Genomic DNA, 25,762 nt, shown 5'->3' with positions numbered 1-25,762 from the left:
CAACAATAAAATGTTCCTTATAAATACTGTTGCCCCTTTCTTCCTTCTGAGAGGGATATTCTTTATTTTATTTTTTTTTCTGACTTGTTCAAAAAGACTTCCTCCCTTAGCCTCATTTTAGACCATAATCTCTATGGAGTGTCTTTTGAAATTCTCTTATTCTAGTTGTGTTCACACACCAACACCCCCACACTCATACCTAGTATGCACAAAGTTCACTACCTCTAGGCATTATTTTTTTCAATTGAAAAATGATAAAGGAATTTTCCTCTGCTTCTGGAGTATAGTGTGCTCTTGGACAATACACTTAATAAAAACATTGGGTTTTCAAAAAATCAAAATTAGAAAGATGAAATCTTGGAATAGTACACTTTACATTTCCTTCAGTCAGAAAATGGTCAGGGGACTCTAGAAGTCATAATAGTAACCATTCAAAATCCAGAATGTGCCCCAATCACATGTTTGCCTGCTTTATGGAATTTTATCAATTTCGTTGCTTAAATGTTGCATCCTCTACATTGCTTTTCTTTGCTTATCTGACCTGGAAATTATCCTTCCTCCACTAAATTCTTACAGACCTTTTGGTTCTGTCACTGATTTCCACTGTGATAAGTGATACTTACCTGCCAAGATCCCTCTCTATTAGCTAGTTTCTGCCTTTGTCATATAACTCATGTCACTGGCACTCATCTCATAGCACTGATATAGTACTTCACTATAATTTCTAGAGTCCTTCTAGAGTTCAGTTTGACAGAATTCAATTTTTTTTTAAGATTTTATTTATTTATTTGAGAGAGAGAATGAGAGACAGAGAGCATGAGAGGGAGGAGGGTCAGAGGGAGAAGCAGACTCCCTGCCGAGCAGGGAGCCCGATGCGGGACTCGATCCCGGGACTCCAGGACCATGACCCGAGCCGAAGGCAGTCGCTTAACCAACTGAGCCACCCAGGCGCCCCAGAATTCAATTTGATAAATTTGTTCCTTATATTCCAAGTATACCTCAACCAGTTTAACTTATCAAAAGATCACCGATTTTAGAGCCATTTTTCCAGTGATAATTTGAAAGTGATTACATCAAATTGATGGAGGAAATGTTAATCAAGAATTGTTTCTCTTTTATGGGGTGCCTGGGTGGCTTAGTCAGTTGAGCATTCGACTCATGGTTTCAGCTCAGGTCATGATCTCAGAGTTGTGAGACTGAGCCCCCCAAGATCAAGCCTGGTATTGGACTCCCTGCTGGGCACAGAGTCTGCTTGAGATTCTTTCCCCCTCCCTCTCCCTCACCCTCTGCTCCTCCCCTTGCTTGTGCTCTCTCTCTAAAATAAAAAATAAATTTAAAAAGAAAAGAATTGCTTCTCTTCTAAATCTGATTTGTCAAAACCCCTCTTAGACTTTTAAAATATGCACAAAGCTTATTTTTAACAAAACACTATAAATTTCATTTAATCTAATATACGTTCACTATAAAAAAATTCATAAAAATATAAAAATAAGAAAAAAGCATCTTAACGGCACCTGGGTGGCTGAGTTGGTTAAGCATCTGACTCTTGATTTCTGCTCGGGTCGTGATCTCAGGGTCATAAGATGAAGCTTGGCATGAGGCTCCATACTGGGCATGAAGCCTGCTTAAGATTCTCTCTCCCTCTCCCTCTGCCCATCTGCCCCATCCCCACCCCACTTGTGTGCACACATGCGCACACATACTCTCTCTAAAAAAGAAAAAGAAAAAAAAGCATCTTAATCCTACCACCCAGGGATGAGTGATACAGAAATCATCCTCTTACCTGAGATTTTAACTGCGTTATAGATATTTATAAAGGAAACAATTTAGCAAAAGTAGTACTGCTTTATTTTGAGCTCTCTTCTTTCTATTTTTGACTGATTGTGCTTGCATCAGTGCCTACTAATGAAACACATTTTTGTAAATCCCCAAATCAATAACATTCAGGACAGAAAAGCATGATATTTTAAAGCACCAATCTTTGGAGTCTCTGAATCTGAAAGAGATGTACAGAGAATATTAACGTGAAATCATACTAAGTTTCTTTTCCTGAATAATACTGAATCAGCAGAGCATGGAGTTATTCAGGTTTTGGTAGGTATTCCCATTTGTGTGACTGCAAACATTTATGTTAATGTCACCTTTCAATGGAAGGTGTTCTGACTTAAGCATACTGAAGGCAGATTGGACCTTTTTCTTCCTGTGGTGCAGGGAGCCTCTTATTTGCCTGACCATTACATCCCCATAAGGAGAGAGAAATGGCACAGAATAAAGGAGGGAATCAAACAACAAGGCAAAAAAGAGTTTATAATTGAAAGAGGTAAGGAAAGGTAAACATAGCAATGAGTATGGTGCTTTTCAGTTTCCCTCAGAAAATTTGAGTATCCATCAAGGTTTGTTGTTTTCACCGAGGTTTTTATTGGACTATATTCTTTTTAAAAATTGAAAGAGATGAGGAAGATACAATCACTGGTGTTAACATGATACTTAAAGCTAATGCACAGCTGAGGCTACTCACTCTCTGACTCTCTTGTCTGCTCCCCTTGCCTCACCTCTGTCTCTTCCTCCCCTCTTTCCCCCTTCTTTGTATATGCCTAAGCTATTTTGGGCAACATGTTTATGGTTTCCCAGGAAACAAAAGGATTTTAAAACCCTCTAGATTATAGAAGTTATTTCCTGTGGCAGTAAGAGCATATGTTCTCTTTAATCAAGCATAACACAATCCCTAGAGACAATGCTTTATAGGAAAAGGCTAGCCACATTGGGGATATAAAAGAAACGTTCAGAGTTATGAGCGCAAACTGTATGCCAACGTTGCCAAACTTGGTGCTCATGTGTAGAACTATGAGAACAAAGAGTACAATTTTGAAAATGGGTTCCATTCTTGTATTTTTTGATGAAAATATCAACAAACAAATCTTCCTATGACTCTAACTGAATGAGTCGCATTTCACCTTTTAAGGAGTGATGCGATCATTTCTTTTTCTACTTTAGAACAGCCTCAATTACAGAGCTTGGAAAAATAAGCAGTTAATTTGAATTAGGTGAGGGAGGTTCTACCTCCGGCTTTGCCACGTGAATTCGTGTGGTCTGAATAATGATCATGTCTCTAGACTTCCTTCCCCTCCACTGCAGAGTGAGAGGGTATCTGCTGCGAGGGGGCTAGGCGGGCTCCTCTGACACAACTCAGAACCCAGTGCCGCCAGGGTACCAGAAGGAATGGAGACTCGGCTCTATTCTCTTTGGTAACCGGGAAGTCAGCCTAAACTTGTTCGCTTCATTGTTTATCTTTATCTCAGCAGATGACCTTACCTCCTACTTCAAAGAGATAATTGAGCATTCAGCTGCTGAATTAGGAAATCACAATTCCCATATCAACAGCTTGCCGTATTCTGCATCTATTTTAACCTTCTATCTAGTCACAGAGAGAGACCTGGCACTCCTCTGGTTCAAAAGCTATCCTTCAACTACGGCTCTTCTTTTGCATTTTCTCAGTCACTGACCCTTTTTTGTACCCTCCTGTCTCTTTCTAAAGCAATTCCTAATCTCTTGGCTTCTTTCTTCCAGACATAAACAAGCTTAAATCTCCTGTCACTTAAACAACAAAACTAAACAAATCAACAATTGCGTGTCTCATCTGTGTCCACTCTTACTTCTCCTTCTAGTAACCTCTTACCAAAAAAAAAAAAAAAAATCTGTATTTATCTTTTTCTTCAGATCATCAATCAATGTTATATTTGTACACATATATTTGTACCAAAAATTCACTTGAAAGGCTACCAGTAATCTTCCATATTTCTTTTTGTTTTTATGGCATTTGATGTTATTGATCATTCTTTCCTTTCTAAAACTCTTCTGTTAGGTTCTGTGACATACTCAGTGTTAATTCTCCTTTTCTCTTACCATACCTGCCTTTTTTTTTGCCAGTACTTCTCTCTCTGCCCATCCCTCAGATGATGTTCTTAAAATAGTGCTTTTTAAACCTAAATGTGCTTATGAATCATCCGGAGGGCATGATAAAATGCAGATTCGGATTCAGTAAGTCTGTGGTGGAACTCAGACCCTGCAGGTCTAACAATCTCTCAGGTGACATCGTGCTGGTTAAAGGACCGCATTTTGTGTAGTGATGCCCTAGGCAAGGAGGGACTTTCCCACATCTGCATGCCCCAGTGATTACAGGTGTGCGGTGCTGTCCACAGCTCAGCCTGAAGTATGTGAGATGGGGTCTGGGACAATAGAAGCTTGATGACTCTGTGTCACCAGGCTTGTTTGCTTACGCCGATGGGATGAAACATCGGTGTGTGCTCAAGTATCAAAAGCCCTGGCCCAGAATGCTAGTCATCCAATCTGATCTATGCCCAGGTCCTATACTCCTTCCACTGTGCTGAAGTGTTTCATTTAGCTGGATATCTTAGAGGTATCACATTCATTATACCTATCTGGAACTTAAATTAGGGTACTTTTCTACATGACTATTCCTCTTTTCGTATGTTCTATTTGTGTCATGACACTATTGTTCACCTAGTTACTAAAAGTATGATTACGAGAATTATCCTAGACTCTTCTCTCTGTTTCTTCACTCCCAATTAGTGTACAAGTCTTTTTCTTTCTTTCCTTTTCTTTTTGTCACTTCTTACATCTGCTCCTTTCTCTCCATTATTAGGATGTTCTATTGCATTGACCATGAACTACTTTCCTTGATGCTAGTTTTGCCCCTTTCCAACATCAACATCCTTTCTTCTGAGTTCTCCACATTACTCCTTTAGCGATATTTCTGAAACACAATCTGTTTGTGCTCCTTTCCTACTTATAAGAGTTCCCTTTTGCTTCAGTTAGAGACTGAGTTCCATAGAGAATGCAAAATGTGATCTGGAGCCTCTGAATCTGCCTCAAATGGCACTTCACAGAAGTTGAACACGCCACTTCTATTTACAACTTAGTGGCCAGAACTTGGTCTCAAGGACACACAAAGCTGCCAGGGAAACTAGGAAATCTGTAACTTCTTGGAGGTGTCTTTAAATAGAAGCCTCTTTCTCTTTTCTGATAACTGGAAAATACCTGTGATGACTGGATCAGAGCATCTGGCTTGGATGTCAAGGAAGAAACCCCATGTTAAGGGGTGGCAAAACAACAAGGTAGAAGGAAGGATTGGTAAACTCCCATTCCAGACTTGGTCTGCTCACTTCCATAGTTGTTCTTTTTCATTTTTTAGTTTTGGAAGGAAAAATAAAATCTTTCTTAAGCCGATATTACTGTGCACTCTCTGTCACTCACAAATGTGAGACTAATCTGAACCAACAACAGCAATAAAGGGCTGGTCTGTTCATTCCTTGTTGATTTTGCTGCCACTCAACACCTCTCACATTTACCACTACAGTGGATTTTAGGGGGAAAAAATAGGCCACTAATATTAAATGAAGTGAGAAATTATAGCTGTAATGCTTGGTACATGTTTTCTGTTAAGGAGAAATTATCACATTTCTGACAATGTTAGTCAAAAAAATTTGTACTCTATAGACGGATACAGCTCTACACACTACATTTTTAAAGTAGCATATCAAATACAATCACTCAGTCTATAGAAAGTTCACTCAGCCCTTCAAAGACAGGACTGAGACCTGACCCTGAGTCCTCTTTCTCTTTCTTCTTGTTTTCCCGTGTGCACCCAAATGCTTGGCCCAATGGGATGAAACATTGGTGTGTGCTCAAGTATCAAAAGCCCTGGCCCAGAATGCTAGTCATCCAATCCGATCTATGCCCAGGTCCTATACTCCTCCCACTGTGCTGAAGTGTTTCATTTAGCTGGATATCTTAGAGGTATCACATTCATTATACCTATCTGGAACTTAAATTAGGGTACTTTTCTATATAGCTGTTCCTCTTTTCGTATGTTCTATTTGTGTCATGACACTATTGTTCACCTAGTTACTAAAAGTATGATTACGAGAATTATCCTAGACTCTTCTCTCTGTTTCCTCACTCCCAATTAGTGTACAAGTCTTTTTTTTTCCCTTTTTATCACTTCTTACATCTGCTCCTTTCTCTCCTTTCTCCACAGAGAAGATAGAATGCAAGAACAGTTAATTTAGAAAACATCTAAAATAGACTAGCTATTTCCTATAGAGGTATACATCTCATCTTCTTTACTCTTTTTGTTGAGTTTGAATTTTTATTTGCTCTAGGAATTGAATTGTTTTTTCATTTCAATCAAACTTTTCCAATGTATCTTTGTTGTTTGTTGATATATATGATAATGGTGTATGTACACACAGAGAATGGTATACACTTTGGCTTTTTGAAGTAGAGCAAAATTTTAAGTTCATATGTTATTATTTAGAACATATTTAGGCTACACATAAAACCTAAATCCCTCCTATAGTCTTGGGAGGTACTAACTAAGGTCTGCAGCAGAGTCAGTGTCTTTGATGGTTCTCATCTCATTTAAGATTCACAGGAAGAAAGATACCCTAAATTTCAGGGATTTAAAGGGGGGAAAAAGGATTTCACAATTTTCTAAGTGGTATAAGGCTGTTCCAAAGAAACAACATAAAGTAGATGGGAGATATCTAATAATTTTTTCCATATAATGCTCTGCTACCTCTGTTCTTCCCAATAAATAAAACAAGAGGCTAGTTAAGGATACAGGAGAGTCAGTGGGATATGCTGTGGGATATGCTATACAAAATTGGGTCAGTGTTTTAATAAAGAGAAGTCTCCTCCTAAAAAGGAATAATGTAAGAACTGGTGGAAAATACTACATAATGCATATTAGAGTGTTCTATAATTTTTTAATAGAAAGAAATGTGTACAGATACATTGTTTTTAAGTTTTGAAGGTCAAGATTTCATGACATATGCCATTCTTCCTTCCCTTGTCAGGAAAGTAACCATTTGTTTTTAGAACTATGAAGCCATAAATCTCTTCTTTTCCTGGATTTTTGTTTTATTTAATCTGCTAGTAATTAAGTTTCAGTCCTTAGACTTCTGATATACAGAATAAACACATTTAAATACTACAAATCAATAAAAGTAGAGTATACTGACATCAACAGGACAAGCGTATATAAAATACCTCATTCAAATATTTTCTTCCCTCAATCAAATGACAATGAAACATTTTGTTTAGAAATAGAGAAACATATTATTTGAATAAACATTTGCTGATGTTTTCTAACATCCTACAATAGTCTTATAGATTTTTCCTACAAAGTTAGTCCTAAAACAACGTAAGCATAGATTTATTAGAAAAGAAAACTTGGGGGTCCCCTGGTCAAACTGTTACTATGAGGTTGGCAATATCCTCCATTTCTCATGGAAGTTGACCTGTTGCCTCTGCTAACACTGCTTTTCCTGCCTGAAAGGATCGCTCTTTTCTGAAAAAAGGAATCATTGTTAAACCACCCTTTATAGAGTTTCTTGGGCCTAAAATATTAAAAGTATGTGAATAAACAGATTAAAGAGCAAAAACAAATATTTTGTGTTATCAATGGTCTCAGTTTATCTAGGGAACTGGAATATGTCAGTGATTCTGATACCAGAACTGTGATAGGTATAATAATAGAAATGTAAACATGATATCTTGAGAATATACATTATTTACTTGATTACTATGTAGGATGTTCATTTAATTACGTCTTCTCTTTCCAGTGTAGAGATCTTATAAAAAATAGATAAGTAGATAATTAGAAGTTATATATTGATATAAAGATATATATATATTTCATATATGCATATATGTGAACATTTTGTATATACATTTAATAGTTATTTTAATAACTATTATTATATGAATCATTATATACAATGATTATTATATGAAGTGTTATTTCCATTTTCTCAATGTTTAAAAAAGAAGGAGCTATCACAACATGAAAGCTAGGTACTGATTTATTTAGTAGAGGTGGGACAGATCCCAAATAGGAACAAGTAAGGCATAAGTGAGTAGTTGAGAAAATGAAAAAATATAGATGATTTTTTTACCTAAAACTTTTCCTGTAAAAGAGAGATAAGAGGTGAATGGGTAAATATATTACCACAGAAAAATAAAGTTAGGAATAAGGAAAAAACAAAGCATCATATCGTTCACAGAATTTTCTCCTGAATGCTAGAAGCAAAGAAAGTCAACATGGTATTTTTAGTTGTGCCAAGAAAGAGTTATTTATTTGGAATTGTCAATCTGCTTTTAGAAATAAAAACTATGCCTCATTCCAGAAATGAGTGAGCACTTTCAGTGTCCTAGACACTCTTTCAAGACCTGGAGATAGAACTGGACATCCATTACTGTCCTGCCTTGAAGGACTTCACAGTTCAAAGAAGAGATAGTATTCAGGTGATTACCACGACCACCCCATCAAGATCTGTGCAATAAAGGCACTGGGTGCTTGGGTGCACAGAGGAGGTAGCCTCACCTCAACCTGGGGAAGATAAGAAACGGAGTCTCCGAGAAGGTGAAGTGAGTTGAGGAGAAATTATCCAGACAGATGGAACTCACACTTTCCTCCCAGTCATTTGATGGAGGGCCTTTGAGTGGTCATTTTGTTGAGGTTCATATCACTTATCTTCTCTCAGGTCCCCACCTTAAAGTGTTGTATGGACAGTCTGAACCCCAAAACAACAAAAACAATACCAACAACAGTAACAACAGGACCAATTGTTTTCTGATGATTTGCTCACACTCACGGACCATTAATAACAACTTACTTTCTTTTCTTTTAGTAGCATTTTACTTGTTACTACAGTTTTCTGTCAATTAGTTTTTATTTTTAATAATAACACATTCTCAGCTTTTTATACATATCCCTAACCCCTGCATTGGACAATATCCAGAGCTAACATAGGTACTAACTGTTGATATTCTGTTTTATCACAACTAGAAATTTAACTTAAAAATAAAGAGAAATGTTTCATTTATCTAACATCAATAACAAAAGAAAGTCAACAGAGTCTAAATCATAGAAAAATAAATAAACTTTAAATGATAATAACTCCAAGATTCTTTTTTTTCTTTTATCTTTTTTGGGTTTTTTTTTTCAGTTTTATTGAGAAATAATTGACATATATCACTGTATAAGTTTTAAAGTACAGCATAGTGGTTTTATATATATATAGTGAAATGATTACCACAGTAAGTTCAGCTAACATCCATCTCTTCTCGTCTAGATACAATAAATAGAAAAGAAAGATAAAAGAAAAAGTAAAAAATATTCTCCTTGTGATGAGAACTCTTAGGATTAACTTGCTTAACAATGTTCCTATATATCATACAACAGTATTAGCTGTAGTCATTATGTTGTATGTTACATTCCTAGTGCTTAATTATCTTTTTTTTGGTGGGGGGGAGTTGAAAAAAAAAACTTTTACTTTTTTTTGATGTTTTATTCCTTTTTTTTTTTAACAGAGCCACATAGGTGCCCTTTTTTATTTTCATTTGAAGTATAGCTGATACACAATGTTACATTAGTTTCAGGTGTACAACATAGTGATTTGACATACGTTATGCTATGCTCACCACAAGCGTAGCTACCATTTATCACCCTACAATGCTTTTATAGTACTATAGACTGCATTCCCTCTGCTCTACTTTTTATCCTTGTGACTTATTCATTCCATAACTGGAAGCCTGTATCTTCCACTCTTCTTCACCCATTTTGCCCATTCCCCCCACCTTGATATACAAAATAATTTTAAATGAACTTAAGATACCCATTATCCAAGGGAACTTGAGTTGAATCATTGTATAATATGAAGAATTATTTTATGATATGAACCACTCTTTTTATTTTTTTTAATTTTTTTAAAAGATTTTATTTATTTATTTGACAGAGAGAGACACAGAGAGAGAGGGAACACAAGCAGGGGGAATGGGAGAGGGAGAAGCAGGCCTCCCACGGAGCAGGGAGCCCGATGCGGGGCTCGATCCCAGGACCCTGGGATCATGACCTGAGCCGAAGGCAGACGCTTAATGACTGAGCCACCCAGGCGCCCCTGAACCACTCTTTTTAAAAGAATTTTTTAGCTTATATATTTTTTTTTTGCTTTTCTTAAAAGTGGGGCCCATTATATATTTTTTCAGTGATTCATCAGTCTTATATAATACCCAGTGCTCATTACATGATGTGCCCTCCTTAATGTCCACCATCCAGTTACCCTACCCCCACCAAGGGAGACAAATCATAAGAGACTCTTAATCATAGGAAACAAACTAAGCATTGCTGGAGGGGAAGAAGGTCCAAGAAATGATGTATGAAATTGTATGAAATTATGAGAGCCATCTAACAATGGTGTTAGTAGGAGCAGTAGTGATTTTAAATTTATTGCTGAAATCCTAGTGGTTTTGGGGAGCCATATGTATTTATGGAAAAAGGTATTGCTAAAGTACTCTAATGACTTAAGGATTAACTTATCTTACAGTGTGTCAATTGAAAAATGACATTAACTATGTGTTCATTTTACAAAGTTGCAAAGCCCTAATAAAGTCCAAACAAGTAAATACTTCCTCTATTGCTTTATTTCTAGGTCATGATTCAAAATAGTAAAACTATACAACTCTACTCTAAGCGGCATCATGAGAAAGTAGCAACAATTACACCATGCATTCTCAGTAGGGATGAGTGGAGTGAGTGGAAGTTTGATATTGGGGATAAAAAATCATATTATTTTATGTATAAAGCCATTATATATATATATATATATATATATATATATATATAATTATGGTACACACACACACCCCATATACAGACAGATTATATATACTGTACATGAGCAAATATACAGAATGCTGTGGTATTACAATTCCATGAAGACAATTAGAAAAAAAAAAGTCTAAAAATATCTTTAAAAGGCTCCTTAGAAGGCAAAAATGGAAAAAGAAAAGTTGAGAAATGATGCATTATACAATACAAATTTTAGTTTCTCATGGTGATAATGAGAAACAAATCCATTACTTTTCCACTAAATGCTGCCAGAGTAATATCTGAGATTTGTTTGATCTCATATCTTTTATGAGATCTTGAACACAGACTCCCTTTTGCTCCAAGTAATAAAACAGATTTAAGTAGAATTCAAATCTAAAGTCACGGGTAGGTAGACAGATGTAACAGGCAAATGTTATATCTGCTTACTTGCTGTTTATTGAGCATCTACTTCATGCAGGCATGACATTGAATTAAGTATTATACAGGTAAAATAAACATCAGAAACAATCTTATCATTGTAGGACTTACAATTAAGAGCAAGAGAGAAAACTTGTATGAAAATCTAAAATACACACATAACCTCCATAGTGGTATATTGTTAAAAGTTGAAGTTCTGTTTCCCCAGGACTTCACACACTGCCTGGAATGGAATCATCGCTCCATAAATTTTTATAAAAGTTATAGAGAAATTCAGGTAGAATGCTACAGTCACTCTGAAACTGGAGAATACAAGCTTCATTCAGAGAACAACTGCACGGAAAAGGTTATCAATTCAAACCATGCCTCAAATAAAAGCACACTTTCCATGAGAAGTAGGGTCATTTAAGTGGAGAAAAAAGTATAAAACACAAGTGGAAAATACAGAGACAAATATTTTGGAAGCACATATAGGGGGAAAAAAAGTTTACTTTAGCCAGGAGAAAATAGAACGGCATTTTAGTAAAAACTAATCAATAAAAATTGATTAAAATCATTTGGTAAATATTTTCCTTCTGGGGTAAAGGCATCCTTATTGCTAGAATTTGAAAGTTTATAGGATGACCACCTGTTAGAGATAATTTTGAGAGATTCTCCAATTTAGGTAAGATATTGGATGGACCAGTTACCTCTAATGTAACCCCAATCATCCTACAGTGGTGATGGTTGTATAAGAGCAGCAGAAATATCTGTGTTCAGCAACAGTTTCTCTTTTTTTAAGATTTTATTTATTTATTAGAGAGAGAGAGAGAGAGAACGCAAGAGAGCACAGATGGTGGAGAGGAAGAAGGAGGCTCTCCGCTGAGCAGGAAGTCTGATGCGGGACTTGATCCCAGGACCCTAGGACCATTACCTGAACCGAAGGCAGCCTCTTAACTGACTGAGCCACCCAGGTGCCCCATTTAGCAATAATTTCTAATTGGTTATGGCAAATGTTTGATGCACTCATAGAGAATTCTTCATCATTGCCTTGAAAGTTACTCCGTTCAATAAACTATTTCTAGAAGATGTTAATAACCTTTAGATTTTATGCTATTCTTACTTGTACCACTGAAGTTACTGCTTTTGTGCATTAAATTGTCCTAGAGGTACTGGTAATACTTCCTCTTAAAAGTATCTCTAGTATGGAGATTATGAAAGAATTTCAGAAATGCACTATAATGAAGCTGCTTTTTTCCCCATTGTTTACTTTTCTGACATCTGAGAATTCCAAACTTAGTTTCCTTAAAATGCCTTAAAATGTGGTTGCCTGCAGTTAGAATAGTTTTGTCTTCTGCAGCTGAATAGCTCATTCTATTCACATACCTTCTGTTTGTTCCCAAACAGTTGATCCTGTCTTAGAATTCCTGCCTTCACTCCAGAACCAATTCTCTGAAGATGATGCATATGTCTCTTTTCCTGACCCACTTCCCCAAGCAAAACAAAGCTACAACTATACCATTTCTCCTAGTGGGGAAAAACAAACAATCTATGTTTCCACATAGACATTTACCTACACATGAATTTATTTTCAATAAATACTGTTAATCCACTATGAAGATAACCATATGCAGAAGAGTAAGAGAAATGTTTGTTGGGAGAATCAAAAAGGATCCACCATATATCATTCATGAAGTAAGGAAAAGTAAAAGATATACTTTCTCAAAATAATTCCCTAAAAGTCTCCTGAGAAAACTAAGTGGGTATAATGTATCATCTGTGATTGTGAAATTATGAGATTAGTTGAAATTAGAGCATTGGAAGATTCTATAGAAAAGTTTTAGAGGGGCACCTGGGTGGCTCAGTCGTTAAGCGGCTGCCTTCGGCTCAGGTCATGATCGCAGGGTCCTGGGATCAGCCCCGCATCGGGCTCCCTGCCCGGCAGGGAGCCTGATCTCCCTCTCCCTCTGCCTCTCCCCCTGCTCATGCTCTCTCTCTCTGTATCTGTGTCTCAAATGAATAAAATCTTTAAAAAAAAAAAGAAAGAAAAGTTTTAGAAAGATACGTACTGTTGATATGAGCAGGTCTCTAGGATCAACTGTATAAAACTATGATAAATCTGTGACTTTGTCACTTAGTTATAATCAGTTTTACCTCCAGTTTAACTCAGTGCTCTCTGTGTACTTCTTTGTGCCCTACTTTATAATGTTCTACCCTTATTGCATATACATATTTATTCTTTTTTCTTTGCACATAATATTATCACCTTCATAACATTCTGACTGTTAAATCTACAGTTCAAAAATCATCTCTGCATCCCCAGCTGATGGCAGGCTACCAAGATCTACAGCTAGCATCTCAAACTCAAATACCCTAAACCAAATTCAGTGTTTTCTCTTCTTCCAACAATCAAAATCCTCTACTTGATTTTCTTTCTTTAAGGAAACCATATTTTGATGAAAAGCTCAAACATAGTTTTCAGATTATAAAACAAAGAGAGATCCTTTTCTTCTTGTAGTTTAGCCGTTATTGTTTATACAGTTCTTACTATTACTAATTATTAGTAGCAATTTTTTTTAAATATTTTATTTATTCATTTGAGACAAAGAGACACAGAGAGAGAGAGAGAGACAGAGAAAGAACATGAGCAGGGAGAGAGGCAGAGGGAGAGGGAGAAGCAGGCTCCCCGCTGAGCCAGGAGCCCGATGTGGGGCTCGATCCCAGGACCCTGGGATCATGACCTGAACCGAAGGCAGATGCTTAACCATCTGAGCCACCCAGGCGCCCCTATTAGTAGCAATTTTATTGAGATATTTTGAGCCAAGTTAAAAGACCATTCCTATGACAACTCTTCAGTTATAATTAAATTATTTGTTTTTAAATTTTATCCATTCTCTATTGTGAAAGGAAGTTGTTACTTCTCCATATTTCTGCAGGTTTATTATTGCAGCCAGCTCAGTAGTTGTTGCTGGTAGAATATGATTATACACCATAAATCAGAATTTCTTCACTGAATTTGACAATCACCACTCTTTAAGCATACTATATACCCATTATCATTTCCTTTATGTCTCATTTCAGCCCAGTGAACAAGCATCTTAACAAGATCCAAGCATCTTAACAAGATCCAAAGTACCAAGCCTTCTAGATAGTTTTCCTACCTCACATTTCCAAAACATTGCTGTTTGTGTTTTTCTTTTGTTATTTGGTCCTTTGTATTTTCTTCCCTGCTGTGCTTTAAGTTCCATGATGGGAAAAGTGGTAGTTCCCAATCAGCCAAATTGTACCTAGCACAAAAGTTTGTGCACAGAATTTGGTAATCTGGTTGAATTGCTTAACGTTACACATTAAATACATATTCGTTAATTGACTTGCCTCAGTACCTAATTGTAGTTAAGGGAGGAGAAAATATATAGCATAGGAAATATTTTGCAAGCTGTTTTCTGAACCTACAGGGCAAATTGCCTGAAGCACTAACCAAAGAACTGGGCCATGATCCTTCTATACTTGGGAAAATGTATGATTATTTATAGACATAAACCTAAGGAGCATATATTATGTGTAGCATAATTTTTTAAAAATTATATAGACTCTTATTACTGTACCTGCATATAAGAAATTTTTGTGGTAAAAGTTTATTCTTTGAAGTACATTTTTCTTTAGTATCTTACATAAGAAAATAGAGCCAACACTAAAAAGGATTTCTCCCCATGCTCCAAAACATACCAAAAGCAAAAACAAGAAATTCTATGTCAAAATGTTTTTCTTAGGCTTCAGAGTAAACCAAGAAAGCATTTTATTTGTGATTATCATGAAGTCTGAAATTCACACATTTAGTTTTTGACAGACTGTACCATAATTTATTCAAGTAGCAAGTCCGTGTTGGTATAAAATTGTAAAGATGAAAAATAAAATTGTATTTTATGAAAATAATCAATTTAAATGAAGTATTTTTGGCAGCTCTTCTGTTTTTAGAATTGGTTCTGCAAGCTCCTCATAATCATCACTTATCTGCATTTCAAAGAAGGCTGAACACTGGTGTTTTGTTCTTTATTAATATGAGGACTAGATCCAAAAAGCCTAGAAGGATTGTTTAAAAAAACAGCAATATCTGAGCAAAGTGTGAAACTTTTAAAAAACTTTACTACTAGGAAATTCAGATTTTTCTCATCTGTTTACACAATTGTCTCACTTGTATGTTTTAAAGAATTATCTTTTTTTAAATAATTTCCCTTCAAGCTTTGCACAGTGGCAGTATCGTAGCCAATGAGGTTTATCCGAGGCGCGATCATTGCTAATTGAAAACTTAAATAATTTCCCTTCAAAAATTGTATTTTTAAAATACCTGATGTAATCTGGTAATGAATAATTTTAATTGTATTATAGAAGTAAATATATTTGTTCCCCTGTTTTTGCCTTAGTAAAACTCATTTACTAAAAAGTAGAAATTATGCCAAGATAAAAAAAATTAAAATATCATCTGTGGGCCTGCAATAATAGTCTAAGAAAATGCTAGAAATGCTTATAATAATATACACTTAACAAACTTTGTACTAGTAATAACAACAGAAACTCTTACACATTGCTGATAGAAATATCAATAGGTAATATTGCTTTGGAAAATTTGCAATATCTAATAAAGCTAGACATACTCATGCCCACCCTATGATCCAGAAATTCCTCTCCTAGAGAAAGTCTTAGACCCAATCCATACTGCCCCTAAAATGCGTGTATTCACATGTACTCACAAAAAGACATGTTCAAGGATATTCATTGCCGCGGTAACCAAAACCTAAAAGAATACCCAAATATCCTCCATAGGACACTGGATAAATTGTAATATCTTCATGTAATGGAATACTATACAGCAATGAGAATAAGCAAACCATTGCTACATGCACTTACATGGACAAATCACATAAACATAATGCTCATAAAAATAGAGCAGACTCAAATAAGTATTTATATAAAGTTCAAAAGCAGAAAAACATATTCATTGTTGTATAAGTCAGGATAGTGATTATCTTTGGGCAAAGTGGTGCCTGGAAAAGGTATGGCAGTGGGAGGGGGAGTGCATTTGTGATACTGACAATTCTACTTTTTTTATTTTTATTTTTTCTCATGGAGTACTTATCTTTATATGCCTGGCTTATTTCACTAAGGATAATGTCCTCAAAATCTATCCATGTTGTTGCATATTGCAGAATTTCCTTCTTTTTAAATGCTGAATAGTATTCCCTTGTAGTTATATACCACATTTTTATCCATTCACCTGTCAGTGGACATTTGATGTTTCCACACCTTAGTTATTGTGACTAAACATAGAACCTTAGCTATTCTGCAATAAACATAGAACTACTAATAACTCTTCGAGATCCTGACTTTAATTCATTTAGATAAATAACCGGAATTGGGACTACCAAATCATATGATAGTTCTTTTTTAGTTTTTTGAGGGCAATTCTACTTCTTGATCCATGGTCTCTTCGCATGAGTGTGTTAACTTTGTGAAACTTTACATGGGAGCCTATTATTTGTGGACTTTTCTGTGTGTATTTTATATCTCAATAAGGTTTTTAAAAATCTTTAAAACCTCTCAGAAGAAGCTTGTACTAATAAATTATTTAATTAAAAATTACTATGGTTTCCAGTTGTAGTTCTTGCCTCCAAGTTGCCTTAAAAGAATATTTCTAACTTAAAAAGATATATTTGTAAATTAATACTAAATACTTTTTTGTCTTTATTTTTTATTTTATGTTTCCTTTTCCCTTTATACATAAGAAATAGATTTAATGAATAAAGAATAGTTTTCATAAGGACATTTATTTTACAAAATATTTCCAGTAGAGGGAGCATCACTTTTTTTTTTAACTATACGAAATTTTATTTTAAGAGCCATCGCTGAAAATAAATATATTTAAATTTTTAAACATAAAGTTCTTCATAGAGTGATGAGTTACTCTCACCTAAGACCAGTCTAAGAGAAAAATTTTATTTAATTTATCAAAGAAGAAGAAAAACCTGATGACAAAGAATATATATACCATACAAACTTCTATATTGGGTATGTGTTTTTCAAGAGATTACATCTTTGGATTATTCACAAAAAACATTTTTATTATAATTATTTAATATTAATGAAGACATATTTTTATAATTATGATCATCAATTTGAAATAAAATTTTTGTGAATTTCAATAAAACTAGATAAAAATCAAAGGATGTACTGATGAAGATTATATATCTAAGAATATATTATAACAAACATCATGGTGAATTACCATTATACAAATTTGACCTTATTGACCAAAATGGTTTAGTTACTGACATTAAACTTCCTAAATCTAAGTGTCTGTGAACTAAGTTACTTTGATTTCTTTGAAAAAAATATGCATATCATCATCTAAGATACTAAGAAATAATTATAGTAAAATGATCCATTTCACTTATAACATGAATTTTGTGCTCCCTTCCATGAAATTTTTGTAAATATAAAAGCTTTACACTCTTTGTTTTAATCCCTATAGATAAAATTTGTAACAATTGTAGTCACAAAAGTTTATAGTCATATTAAAATATTTTTCACTGAAAATATCCTAGTTTATAGTGGTTCAACCCTGTACTTCAGAAAATAAATAATTTCAAAATTATAATAACCTTCACAATTAGTTCCTGTTACTACAGGCATGTCAAAATGACATAACTTTCTGTAAGGCAGTTTTTATGACATACACTATGTTTTCTAAGGTGCCCAAAGATGAAAAATTGACATAACAACCCAGAAGACAATATTTACATACTTAAAATAAAAATATACAGAACTTACTTACTCTAATTATTTGATTTCAATCCTCTTGAAAAGCTTGTGGACCATAAAAATGGAAATCTTAGGGTAATTATAAATAGTAAAGTAAAATTTACATGGTGGTTCAAAAGTCTATATGAGCATAATCCTGCTTATATATTGTTTGATTAAGAATAAGGGTTAAATTATCGGATCTTTTGACTAGCCTCTCTTTATTTAAAAAAATAAATAAAAAGGAAAGCCCACCAAATATGACTGGACATGATAAGAAAATTACATATCATTGAACAATTTTATTCTTCAGTAGGTTTCTTATATCACTTTCTCCAAAAAGATTATTCTTGACATAGAACATATCTAATGATTTATGATTTTGTCTTCATGTGTTACCCGAACTAAGCTCTTTAGAGATGGTACTTGTAAGGCCTTAAGTGTCACTTATTTAACTTATCCTCTTGATATACCAACAATGTTCAGAATTTCTCTGATTAGTATATGCTTATGTTCTAGATTTTTGCCACTTAAAAATATTATTTCTAATTACTAAATGTTTCGTAACTTTCAAAAAGAGAGTAACACTCAGAATTTATATTTCACTTAGAAAAAAGAAACTCTAAAAGCAATTTGAGAAAGAAAACCTAGGTTTGGGAAATAATTTTTCTAGGGTAATCTCAGCTGCAAATAATATGAGGCCAGTTACTAAAAAGCTCTAATTAGTGAAAATAGAACAAAATTACATATTTTTAGAGGTCTTGATAGACCTCTAAAATTGCTGGACAGTTTTAGATAGAAAACAATGCGATTTAAGGGATACTTTCAACAAGTCAATTTCGAATTGCATTCTTGACTTCATCAATAACAAGTGGTTGCAACCTAGTGCACAAGCTTTGTTCTTCAATTGGTAAATACAAGGGGACTCACCTGAGTAACAGTGCAGCTTCCCAGAAGTAAAATCCCGAAACTAATGTCCGAAAGTGTCTCACGTGGGCCATGATACGGAGAGATTTTCACGATCCTGAAATTAGTCTTACCCAAGGCATGGGGGACGAAAACCAGGAACGAAAATGTGCAATCTAACTCCGTGTGGTTTTGCAGGAGACGAACGCCTGAAAAGCTTCAGCACCTTAGACAGCTCCCCGCAGTAAGTAAAGACCTTTTCTTTCAAACACTTAAAATTCCCTTTCGACCCCTGCTCTGAGCATTGAGCAGAAGGAAGATTCTCAGGGTACAAATGTGCAGGTGACTTACACGGTGAACGCGGAATAAGGGGTGAGATGAAATGTCTGAAGTGCCTAGGTTCTGGGCAACAGTTCATTGAAGCTCTAGCGGCAAAGAAAGAATGCCTGACTCTCAGACACTGAAGAAAAAATAGCAGCAACAGCGGGAACAAGGATGCTTCTGCACCTGCTCCAAGCGCCGCCCGCCGAATCCCACTCTCCACCTTTGAGTAAAACCCGTCACAGCTAGCGCGGCAAAGGGAAGCGGGGGCGGAGCCAGACGACACTGTTCTGTCTGCCAATCACGACCGCACAGCGGGACAGAGTGGCAGGTCACTCACGACCGTAGGCGGTGCTTAACACTTTACCCTTTAAAAAAAGCGGTGAATAACTGGTGCAGAGCCTTAACTATGACTGGAGGGAGTTGGGGGAAGAAAGCCTCAGGACTCAGCATTGGAAGAGCCAGCAGCTTTTGTGAATTAGGTAGCAGAATAGCGCTGGAGAGACCCTTTATTGTTCCCTTCCGGGAAAAGGCACAATTTAGGAACGAAAGGTCTTTTCAGATGTGACCCCATGTCTTTGACCTTATGTCGAAATGCAGGAGTCAACAGTAAACCCAGACCCTTAGAAAGGGCTAGGGAAGAGCAGAAAAATTGGTACATGAGCATCAATGAAACAGGAGAATCAGCTGCTTCTAGAATTCTCATAACCATGGCTAGCTTCCTTCTGGCCAGGAAGCATTGTTGACTAGAGTAAGTTGAGTTTCTTTCCGTTGTAATAAGGGTTCTAAAAGGCTGAAGGTGGGAAATCTAAAGAGATGGGTACTAGAGACACAGTGCTACCCACCATTTTTTTTTCTTACACATTTTCCATATCTTAACAGTAAGTTCAAGTGAAGAGGACAACTAGGTCATAGGGTACATATTCTATCATTCATATCTCTCTCCCTTCTCTCGCCCTCCCTCTCTCTCAGCCCACCCACCCCCAACCATTTACATGGGAATTTGGATTGAAGACTAGAAAGGAAAAGTATGTGTATGTTGTGTGCATGCTTATTCATGTATCTCAAAATGAAATTTAAAAAGATTAAAACCTATGCTATTAGATCTTTATAGTGGCTTTTATTTACTATCAACAAAGATTAAAATTTTCACTACTTGAATTTTAGCATCTCCCTAAAACTTCCTTAGATATTTATTCTGAAAGCCCTACTTTAATCACTTAACTTTCTCGATGACTAAACTATATGCCAAGAATGTCTTCTTAATCTTTCACACAAACATTTTCTTGTTAATTAACTTCCAGCAGCAATTGACATATTGACTATCTTGTAATTCTTTATTTAACTGGAAAAGTATAAGTTATTACCTTCTCACCCTCTTAAATGAGGACACAATGAAAAAATATCTCTTTTTATTCTTTAGTAGACAAGGTTATTTACATTTAGTGAGAATAAAGAATTTTTGGATTTATTTTTATGTGTTATTACTATATCTGTCTCTTTTTGCATCTTAGTTTTCTGATTTAAATTACAAACTTCCAGAAGTCTCATAAGAAATATCACTGGTTCTACCCATGAAAATGGCACCCAGAGAAGGTTCATACAATTTTAATCAACTCAATTTTTCAATGAACCTTTTGAAAGCTCAGTAAGAACAAATGCTTTTTAGCTGGTCATTCTTTGAATGGCAATAATTCTTTTAAAAACCACACATAATAAATGAAACAAAACTTACTATATTTCAAGAAGGCCTGGATTCCTTGCCTTGCTTCACCACTACCTAACTGGCTATCTTTGGAAAAGTAATCTACTTTTAAAAGTATCTTTATTTAATATATTTTTTTAAATATATTTATTAAGGGAATTGAGTTAAATTACCTCTGAGATTCATTCTCTGGCCCGAAGGAAACAACCAGTGGATGTTTGTTTAAGTGAGCAAATTAATGCACAATATTTAAAATTCTGAGTTTACATTAATCTGGAGAGTTAGGTTACATGACAGTTTTTAAAAGGTAGGATAAATTTAGCTATTTCATCTCATTATTAACATGAAAGCATATAAATATTATACTTTATCAAATTAATAGATCTAGTCAATCAGTTTTTGGGTATAAATGTCATGTAAAAGAACTGTAATATGGAATCCCCAGATTACTAGTTTTTCATAGCACCATTATTATTTCCTTCAAATTATTTATGAAAAGTTATGATCTTTCTCATTTATTTGTTTGACTTTTCCACTGCAGTGAGGATAATGGCCATTTATTTAGCACAGAACCTAACATATAGTATATACTCAATAATCATTGAATGCATTAATAATCATATTAGAAATGCAATATACATATTTTTTAATTAGATTTGCGAATTTGTTACAATGCATTGGGTACTAGGTTAATTTTGATTAAATAAATTAGAAATTAATGAAAGAGTGGGTTGTAATGCCTTGTTTCTTAAGCTAACATTTAATGATTAATTTTCCAGGGCTTCTTGTCTATGAATTTTTATGTTGTTTGCTTTTAATTTCTGTAAGATCAAAATGAATTTCATGCATCTACATACTTGTGACAGCTATTCTTATACATTATATCCTTTTGAGAATAATAGTCCTGATTGGATGGGTAGGTGAATGAAAGTGTTTCTGGAAAAAAGACCATTCTACGGCTGATGACTAGCCCATTTACATAAAATTAAGCTGGATTCTGATTTGGTCAAATCTCTTCTCTTCTCCTCATTGCCTTTATTATTTCTTGAACTAATGGATTATATTTTATATTATATAAGACATGGGATTTCAGAGCTGAATGGGATATTAATCTTCATCAAATTTAATACTTTCCTTTCAAAAAGAAAGTAATTGTAGCCTGAAGTGGTTAAGTGATGGTTACAAACCCTCATATTCAGCAAGTTGAAAATATCAAACTTGAATTTGGTGTCACTGGCTCAGTGTCTAGCATTTTGTCTACCCCCACTCCTCTATCTTTATTATGTCTACTAGTGTCTCAAACCTTATGCATATTGACTAACCTACAGATAAGTAAATCAATTTCAGTCTAATGATAAAGCTTTTTTCATATGCTCAGTTGTTAGTACCTATGACCTAAAACATATAATGCTTTATACATATTGATAAAATGATTGGCAATTTAATTTTTTTTAATTTTTTTTATTTATTTATTTGACAGAGACAGAGACAGCGAGAGCAGGAACACAAGCAGGGGGAGTGGGAGAGGGAGAAGGAGGCCTCCCACCGAGCAGGGAGCCCCATGTGGGACTCGATCCCAGGACCCTGGGATCATGACCTGAGCCGAAGGCAGTCGCTTAACCAACTGAGCCACCCAGGCGCCCATGATTTGCAATTTAATAAAAGTCTAATTTACTTTATTGAAGTCAATGTAGTATGTGGTTAAAAATAGTTTACTGAGAGTTGATCAGATTTAGTAGTATTGGGTCTCACCAAAAGTTTATGTATAAGTCAAAATGCCAATTTAAAAAGTTACAAAAAGTTACATCATTTTTGGAATAATTAGAATATTTATATTTTTGAATTAACACTCTGGGAAAGTTGAAAGTATTGATTTATTTTTCTTTTTTTTACCTTTATTTAGATATAATTGACAAATAAAATCATACTATATTTAAAGTGTAAAACATAATGATTTGCTATATGTGTATACACTATGAAAGGATTTTCACAATTGAGTTAATCAGCACATCCATCATGGCATGTTTACCTTTCTAATTTTTTCCTTTTTTTCAATTAATTAACATATAATATATTATTTGTTTCAGGGGTACAAGTCTGATTCATCAGTCTTATATAATGCCCAGCGCTCATTACAACACATACCCTCCCCAATGTCCATCACCCAGTTACCCCGTCTCTCCACCCCCCACCCCTCAGTTTGTTTCCTATGATTAATAGTCTCTTATGGTTTGTCTCCCTCTCTGGTTTCGTCTTGTTTCATTTTTTCCTCTCTTCCTCTATGATCTTCTGCCTTGCTTCTTAAATTCCACATATCAGTGAGATCATATGATAATTGTCTTTCTCTGATTGAAGAAAGTCTTAATTTAGGAGTCAATCAGAAAGTTGCTTGTTCAATACAAATCAGATAGAGGAGAATTAATCTTATTCAAGATGTAGTTAATGTCACCAAGGATGTGAACCTAGTGAATTTATCTTTTGTATAGGGATCTGCCTACTACTAAACAAACTACAATAATCATGATTTGTTAGCTGATCAGGTGCCTCTTTTTGGAATAGTGGTAGAAATATCTAATAATTTATCTCCATTTTCTTGTCCAAGATACAAAATTTCTCACATGAATCTCAGCAACAGCCTCCTAATTATTTCTCCTGTTTGCTCTGTTATTTCCCTTGTTTATCCTCGCTTGTGAATATTAAGGGGTTTTTGTTTGTTTCTTTTGTTTGTTTATTTTAGTAAATCAGAAAATGCCACTTCTATTCCTAAAACCCTTTAATGCCTTTCCATTGCAATAGATTAAAATCTATAGTTCTCTTCACAGATGACAAGGCCACTGAATGATTTTCTATCAGCAAGCTCCTCAACTTCATTTTTTCTTAGTCTCCCTTTTTGCCACTATGCACCAGTAACATAAGCTGTTTCTTATCTCATGATTTTTCTACCTCATTCTTCCTTTTGGACTTCTTATGCCTAGTCTTTTTCTAGCCTTTAATTCATAATATAGATCTTTCTTTCTTTCTTTTTCTTTCAAAAATGTCCCTTTTACCCTTAAATCAAGATTCATGTCCTTCATAGATTAAATTATAATTTGATGTTTGCCTTTGTTTGAATACTCTTGAACAGCAGGGGCTATATGCATCTTTATGCTAACACAGTGTCTGACACATCATAGGTGACCAGGAAATATCTGCTGAGTGAATGAATGAATGCATAAACATTCTCTGCTCTTGATCCTCCCTTTTCTAGAGTCCATTCTTATTAATCTCTTTGAACCCATTCTTTTTTCAAAATTATTTAAGATATCTACATCATGGTGTTCTTTCCAGGCCAAATATATTCCTTCGTCATCTAAACGTAACCTTCAAGTTCATATGTGTGCCCTCAGTTCATTCTGAGAGTGCCTTCTTTATAAGTAAGATTAATATTATTCAGTATATGGTAATTTTTACTATTTTAGCACTCAGACTGTCATCTTTTTTTTGCAAAACTGTAGTGGTAATTTGCCATAATTCCCTAGATGACGTTAAATAGTGAGATATTTGAAGCAGTTAATTTACTGAATATTTCATTCTTTCCCTGAATATTTGGTGCTAAGTAGGCACAACTTGTAAGAGTACCTCCAAATCATTTCTTCAACCAATTTATTTATCAACAAATATAGTTTATAATATGCACATCTCAGGTGCTTCCTGAGATACACATGTGAATGACAAATCTTTTCCCAGAGGAACTGCAATCTATATAATATGTAAGATATGCATGAATATTCACTGTATCTCAGAGAATGTAAGTATTGAATGATGCAAAGGGAAATGCTATGGGAATTCAAATGAAGTATTTTAAAATGAAAAACATGAGAACATTAGAAAATTTTCATAAAGTAGGGGATATTTAACAAAGCTTTGAAACCAATTCACAGTTCATTTTTAGAATTTATGTGGAAATTATAGTGAAAAAAACTTTGTAAGAGGAAAGCAAAAAATCTTCAAAAACATAGAAGCAGAAAAAGTGGGGTGAATAGGACTTGAGTGATAACATTTGTGCAGTTAACAACTGTATTGGATACTTTGCCTATTTTCTTAATTTCTGCTCTCAAGACCCTAAGGTATACATAATCTGATCCATGTTTTAATGATGAAGAAACTGAGGTTCAAAAATTTTAAGCAGCTTTTCCAATATCACAATTTACATTATTAGTATATAAAAAAAAGGAGTGACTGAAGGAAAGTAGTGAAAAAGAAGTTTGAGGCATATCATAGAGGGCCATAGATACTGGGTCAAACAATGCACAAAGTGAGAAATTGTTGCTAAATTTTCTGGATGGTTAATAACATGTAAACATGGTTGTAGTGTTAGGAGATTCCTTCATACACTTATTAATGAACCAATCAGTAATCCCCCCCCATTTCCTATTTATACTCTTGAGGAGATTTTCTCATTGCGTAGATTTTTCCATCACAGGCCTCTTACATATTGAAATATAAAAAAGCTCTCAAACAAATAAAACACAAAATACCACAACTTTAACTGGTATCCTTTCCATTTTGGATCTGAGGTGACTTATGAGCATGATTCTCTTTCTCAGTATCAAACACATGTCATCATACACTAAATTACTTGTGGCAATGAACTACAGATTGGAATACATATCAATACCTTATTTTTCAAAATGGGTAACAATACTACTTTATGAGAAATTCAATAAAAGATTTTCTTCAAAAATCTGACTTAATTTGAAAATGATGAATACTGACATCTATTGTTAAATTTCCAGGCTAGAAAAAAAAAAACAACCCTGAAAAGTTTAGCACTCTTTTACATACTCATATTGATTTATTTCTAAAATAATATTATTTACTTCATTAACAAAAAGGTCAGGCACAGGATGTGAAGTACTACTGAACTTTAATTATTAGGCAATAGCTAACCACTTGTGATTTGA

The 25,762-nt window shown here is 34.7% G+C and overlaps 1 protein-coding gene and 1 non-coding gene across 3 annotated transcripts in view; one reads left to right on the top strand and one right to left on the bottom strand.

The window, feature by feature from the left end:
* GLRA3 (glycine receptor alpha 3) overlaps positions 1 to 19,564 on the bottom strand; it is a 179,570-nt gene extending 160,006 nt beyond the window's left edge. For both annotated transcript variants that reach the window (XM_081810865.1, XM_081810870.1), the window contains exon 1: positions 18,818 to 19,564. In XM_081810865.1, the coding sequence (XP_081666991.1) occupies positions 18,818 to 18,888 (71 nt within the window). In that variant the 5' untranslated portion in view covers positions 18,889 to 19,564. The remainder of the gene's footprint in view (positions 1 to 18,817) is intronic.
* Positions 15,330 to 15,466, top strand: LOC115939431 (U4 spliceosomal RNA). The gene has a single exon (XR_004074242.2). It is a non-coding gene; the product is annotated as a U4 spliceosomal RNA (small nuclear RNA).
* Positions 19,565 to 25,762: the final 6,198 nt, after the last annotated feature.

This window comes from Leptonychotes weddellii, chromosome 2, assembly GCF_054177405.1.
Source record: "Leptonychotes weddellii isolate Sample4059 chromosome 2, ASM5417740v2, whole genome shotgun sequence".
NCBI classification, from domain to species: Eukaryota; Metazoa; Chordata; class Mammalia; order Carnivora; family Phocidae; genus Leptonychotes; species Leptonychotes weddellii.
Note: the sequence above shows the minus strand (reverse complement) of the source record. Positions and strands in the feature narration are given on the sequence as shown.